The sequence below is a fragment of the Raphanus sativus genome, chromosome 7 (assembly GCF_000801105.2).
Source record: "Raphanus sativus cultivar WK10039 chromosome 7, ASM80110v3, whole genome shotgun sequence".
Taxonomy (NCBI): Eukaryota; Viridiplantae; Streptophyta; class Magnoliopsida; order Brassicales; family Brassicaceae; genus Raphanus; species Raphanus sativus.
The window spans coordinates 20,262,916-20,269,317 of record NC_079517.1 but is presented as its reverse complement, the minus strand read 5'-3'; the positions used below and the strand labels follow the sequence as shown (position 1 = coordinate 20,269,317).

Sequence of the window (6,402 nt, the reverse complement as noted above, 5' to 3'; positions counted from 1 at the left end):
TTCTCGGCATGATGCCGTATTTGAAGAATTCTTGCACTTCCTCTATGATGTCAACGCCCACTATGTTCCAGTTTGATTGGAAGAAACAGGCCGAGAACCCGTCTTGGCCTGGGGCTTTCTCTGCGTTTATGGAGAATAGAGCTGCCTTAATTTCTTCAGGGGAAGGTATCTTGATCAGATTCTCATTCTGTTCATTAGTTACCCTGGCCTTGATTGCTTCTGATATGATCTCTTTCATCTGCTCTAGGTTGCTCTCCATTGAGGTGAATAGTTTAAAGAAGTATATCTCTCTATTGTTTCAGATATTTCTTCTTCCTTATAGACTTCCACCCCTTCTTCGTTTTCGATCACAGCAAACTTATTGATAGCTTTTCTTTTTTTGTAGATGCGTGAAAGAACCCTGTATTCTTGTCTCCCAAGTGCAGCCAGAGCTGTCTACTACGCTGCTTCCAGTAGTTTTCTTCCGTTTTGTACGCCTCGAGGAGTTCGAGCTTCATCTTGTCCAGCATCTCCACATTTGGGGCCAAAGCAATTGTTTCGTCTTCTATCGACTTCTTGAGTTTCTCCAACTGAGCTAAGTTACTCTCTCTCTGTTGTTTGGACCATTTGATGATTGCCGTTCTGCATCTATCCACTTTCTGCTTTTCTTTGAGTTGGTTACTTTGAGCCCACGTTTCTTTCACTATCTGTGTAACCTCTGGATTCTTGCTCAGCCTCCTGTTGTATCTGAATATGCCCTTTTTCTTTTTCCGCAGGGGTTCGAAATAGGTAACTACCGGTCTGTGATCAGAGCTGTCAAAACGAAGGTACTCACAGCGGCCTGATGGGTAGAGTTCTGACCATGAGCTGTTCGCTAGAGTTCTATCTAGCCTTCACTTAACTTCGTGTGTACCTCTTTTTCCTTTCCAGGACAGGCATTCCCCACTATGCTGGAGATCGTACAGGTCACCTTCTGAAAGGAAGGTTCTGAAATCCGAGAAGGAGGCTTCTGATCTCTCCGTGCCTCCCTGCTTCTCCATATTTCCTGTGATATCATTGAAATCACCTGTTACCAGCTATGCAGAGTCTCTGATAAGAGCCAGAGAGGTTAGGTAGTCCCATGTTTCCTTTCGTTTCCTCTTCTCTTGATTTCCATAGACAAACGTTGCATAAGATAAATCCGAGAAGGAGGCTTCTGATCTCTCTGTGCCTCCCTGCTTCTCCATATTTCCCGTGATATCATTGAAATCACCTGTTACCAGCCATGTAGAGTCTCTGAAAATTAGTTTTAACCGAGAGAAATATATTACAAACGAAACCCATTCCAAAAGACTGAAACTTTAGTCAAGAAAAAAGACTAAAACTTTATTTAATCAACTTCGACTGATGAAAAAAATATAAACTTGAAGGAACTGATGGAAATATTGAAAATCACAACATAAAGTCGATCATAGATCGAAATATAAAACAAAAACAAAACAGTCCGGCTATGGTCGGAAGAAATTCCGATGTGCCAGAAATCGAGCTCTCTCTCTGTCTCCTTTTTAAAGATAGAGATGTGATCAGAGAGAAATAGCGACTTGTGTTTTGAGATTTGATTTTAGGTTTAAGATACACGTAATTTATGATGAAGTAATGTTAATTTATTTTAGTTGGTTAAGGAAAAGTCTAAAACAATAGTTTAGTAGCCTGGTGGCAAATCATTGTAATTTTTGTGGAAAACGAAAAGCTAAGTACTATTTGTACTTCAGTTTTAATAGATTACTAGATTTTTACCCGCCCTTAAAAAGGGCGGGTATAGTTTTTGTTGAAAAATTAATTTACGTAATAAAAATTATGATTTTTGATAAATTATATATCTTAACTCTTTATGAAATTTATCTTAAATTTACTTATATGACTTATTTTTGTTATTTTCAAGATGACTAAATTTTAGAAGACTCTAAATAATTCTAACCTGTAATATGATTTTATTTATTTAAACCGAAGTTAAACTTATTTTACACTGATTTTTTTTTAATTTAAATAAAATATTTTATATCTTCAATACTCTTGTATTGAAAAATTCATTTGTGCGTTTCAAAACATTTTTCTATATTTTTATTAAATTTATTTTATGTGATTTAGTTTTTATTTTAAATGAAACTATTTTTTAAGGAGTTGAGATAATTCAGACTCGTATTATGATTTTGTTGATTTAATCATTTGTTATTTCAACTTGATTTTATTTTGAGGTTTCATTTAATAAATACTTTTAAATAATTAATAATGTGAAAGATTTTTCGGAAAGATATGGTGCAAACATTTTGGAAACAAAATTTTCAAAAAGGTTAAAAACTGAATTATATTAAATAGTCTTTAATGTAATTGCAAAATAATGACTTTTGATTGGTTTCAAATAATGTTAGAAAAAAACTACAGATAATTTTTGTAATTATTTAGAAATTTCAGGGGTAAATTCATAAACAGTCATCTGCTTTAATAGTATACTAGATTTCGACCCGCACAACCGTGCGGGTTTTATTTTCAATTTTATATGCATATATATTTATTTAGATCATTAGTATTATACATTTTAAATTTTTAATTTTAATCATATATTTAAATATTTATAAAGCTATTTCAAATACAATAGTGTATAGTTTGCTTGTTGTAAATAATCAAATTTTTAAACTATTGTACGTATTTTTTGCTTCTTATTATATATTTATTTTATTGCATTCGCATTTAGTTATGAAACATATTAATATGTGCATAAAAAAATATTTGAAAAATATTTTTTATTTAATTTATGTCAAATTTTTACCCGCCGTTCAAAACTGGATTTCATTTTAGCAGTATTTTCTATGTTTATTCACTGTACACAATATATTATTATATTATAAAAGTGAAAGATATGTTAATTTATACATATATTATATAACCTGCTAATGTTAAACCCCTCTGTCATCATATTATATTTTTAAGATAAATATTTTATTTTTATAAAACTAAATTGAGAAATTTATCAACTCAATATAATTTTATCATATTAAGTTCAATATGATAAAATTAACATGATCGATTGTGATTATATAATAGATAAAAATAAGATATAATATTTTATTTTTCATTTTATAAAGACAACATAATATATTAATGAATAATAATATTTCAAAACTAATTACGGAATTAGTTAAATTTTAAATGAAAAGATATCAATATGTGTATGTTAACCAATCCTAATTTTTAGGATTAATAGAATATAAATGATATATATTATTGAACCATATGTTTAGTAATTAATGAATGGTAAGTTATTTCTAGTTAAAAGTTCATTTTTAAAAATATCACACATGAATGTGAATTCAATTTTAATAGTATAGATATATTCTCTCATTGCAAGAAACAATGATAGTAATGTCATTTTATCAATCTTTCTCTCTCCACTTATTACTGATTTTCCATTTTTGCAAATTTTCAAGTTATTAATTAATTTTCATGCAATTCACTCAAGAAGAAAAACTTTAGTTCAATTCGAACCGAACGTAATTGGAACGCCCACTTATGCAATTTTAACCATTACAAATCCTAGTTGACAAAAAAAAAAAAAAACCATCACAAATCCTTTCGTTGATTAATAAGTTCCAAGTTTAATGGGCTTTTAGATAGGCATGTCATCAAGATTCTTCCCGTTTTGGCATTAAGATCTGAATCTGATGAAATTAATTAATGCGCTTGACCAGTAAACCGTACAGTTTTCGTTATTTCCATATCTTCTTCAGTCTCTGTCTCTTCTCCACTAACGTTACTTCTTCTCCCTCATTTATCATCCCAACAAAACCCTAATTACATTCCTTCTCATGTTTCAGTTTTTAGAAAATGGGTTTTAATTTTCCAAGAAGACAACGAAACCGTGTCTGTCGACTCTGAATCAAAGATTCGATGAAGAAACTGAGAACCTATTACTCGAATGCGAGGCATCATCATCATCATCATCACCACCACCCCTCAGAGAGGAGATGGATTCTGTTCCCTATAGTGATCGCTTCGATCTTCGCTCTCTTCTTACTCTTCCTCACAACCCTAACTTCACCGACCGGAGCACGACGTTTCCTCCCTTTCACCCGACCCGTTTCGCTAACCGGATCCGGGTCATCCGCCTTCGTCGAGTCCAAGATCAAACCCAAACCCATCTCCTCCCTCCCCGATCCGCCGCGATTCGCTTACTTGATCTCCGGATCCGCCGGCGACGGGAGGTCTCTCCGGCGAACCCTTTTGGCTCTCTACCATCCGAACAACCGCTACGTGGTTCATCTGGACAGAGCTTCTTCCCCCGAGGAGAGAGAGGATCTCCACGGGTACATTCGAAACTCGTCCTTGTTCCGGAGGTTCCAGAACGTTCACATGATCGAGAAAGCTAATCTCGTGACCTATCGTGGGCCCACCATGGTGGCGAACACGCTTCACGCTGCGGCGGTTTTGCTTAGGGAGGGAGCTGAGTGGGACTGGTTCATCAATCTCAGCTCCTCTGATTATCCTCTTATGACTCAAGATGGTGAGAGATGATTTAAAAGTTTCTTTTTTCATTACAGGATTTTTTTTAACTTTTGGGTGTTTTTTTTTTTGTAATAAGCAGATTTGTTGCATATATTCTCGCATTTGCCGCGGGACTTGAACTTTATTGATCATACTAGTAACATTGGATGGAAAGCGTAAGAGATGATATACATAGTTTTAAAAGCTGTGTACAGTAAAGCCTTAGGTTTTTGAAGTTGTTTTGATTTGTTTCTTTCAGATCACAAAGAGCAAAACCGGTGATTATTGATCCTGGACTGTATTTGAACAACAAGTCTGATGTTTTTTGGGTTACCCAAAGACGAAGCATCCCAACTGCTTTCAAGCTCTTCACAGGTTCTTGATTCACTCTGACCAAGTTTCTACACTTTAGTTTGGAGTCAAATTTGTTGAGCTGTTATTGCGTAGACTGCTAGGCATATATGCATATCTACTTGATTGGCTATCTCTAGTTTTGTCGGTATGTTTCATTTTTGTTGGTTGAACAACATTGAATCCATGTGCTTAGATTGCTTTGCAAAACTTTAATGATTTTTTTTTCAGAACCTTGTAAGAAAATGTCTGTACGTATCTTCCAAAGTTGTTTTGTTGCCTTTGATTGTTTGGAAGACTTGTTAGGATCAGTCAGCCATTTGATTCTCTTAAGCTAACATGTGATTATTTGGAAACAGGCTCGGCTTGGATGGCGTTATCTCGGCCATTCATTGACTATTGTATTTGGGGTTGGGATAATCTACCTCGTACCGTGTTAATGTACTACTCTAATTTTCTCTCTTCGCCGGAAGGATATTTTCACACCGTTCTCTGCAACGCTGAGGAATTCAGAAACACAACTGTAAACAGCGACTTGCACTTCATAACGTGGGACAATCCGCCTAAGCAGCATCCGCACCATCTCAATCTTGCAGACATGGATAGAATGGTCAATAGCAATGCCCCCTTTGCTAGAAAGTTCAGAAGAGAAGATCCTGTTCTTGACAAGATTGATGAGGAGCTTCTTAACCGAGGTTTTGGGATGCCTACACCTGGTGGGTGGTGCATTGGGAGCCATGAAAATGGGACTGACCCTTGTGCTGTTATTGGCGATACTGATGTTATCAGGCCTGGTCCAGGTGCTAGACGGCTGGAGAGTCTTGTTACTTCGCTGTTATCGGCTGAGAATTTTCGAACAAAACAATGCAAGTAAATCACATTGCAGAACATCACAGAGATTGATGTAGCAGCTTTTTGGGAGTAGATGTGATTTAGGATCTGATCGAATCTCTCTTTTAGTCAAAGAGTATAAGTGAGGACACTGAACAGTTTAGGCTTTGGCTCTTGGGAAAGCATATTATAACAGATTAATGTATTGTTGTAGTTATCACATTTTCACCCATTTTTCATATTGCAATTTTGAGATTTTCAAATGTTATACTTCTGTTTTAACTCTCTACTCTGGCCATCAAGTTCCCCGCAAACTGGAATTATAGGATTCTTAAAATGGATATCTAGACAATAATTAATATATCGATATTTTACGACAAAACATTTATATAATTAAATTTTATTCTTTTTATTTGTCAACCAAAAAAATGACATCTGGCTTAGTGGTTTTTAAAAAAATTTCGGAAGATCTATATATTAAAAAAGAAAACATTCCAAAAAAAAAATCTATTTATTTTGACCTATTATTAATTAATTATTATTTTTGATTATATTTTATACTTTTCTAACTATATCATAATAAATACTTTTATTTATCTTCAATTTATTTCCTGTTAATACACTTAATCTTAATGGACCTGATATCTAATATCAAAAAATATTAATTGAAATCTTTTTGTTATTATTTGTGCTCGGTTTGGTTTGCTTAATCTATACTATTAA

General features: G+C 34.1%; 1 protein-coding gene across 1 annotated transcript; it reads left to right on the top strand.

The window, feature by feature from the left end:
• The first annotated feature begins 3,700 nt into the window (after window positions 1-3,700).
• On the top strand, window positions 3,701-5,947 carry LOC108814223 (beta-glucuronosyltransferase GlcAT14A). Its single transcript, XM_018586745.2, has 4 exons — window positions 3,701-4,516; window positions 4,598-4,673; window positions 4,757-4,872; window positions 5,208-5,947. Exons 1-4 carry the CDS (start codon window positions 3,904-3,906, stop codon window positions 5,720-5,722), a joined length of 1,320 nt encoding a protein of 439 aa, XP_018442247.1. The 5' UTR covers window positions 3,701-3,903; the 3' UTR covers window positions 5,723-5,947.
• The last annotated feature ends 455 nt before the right edge of the window (window positions 5,948-6,402 follow it).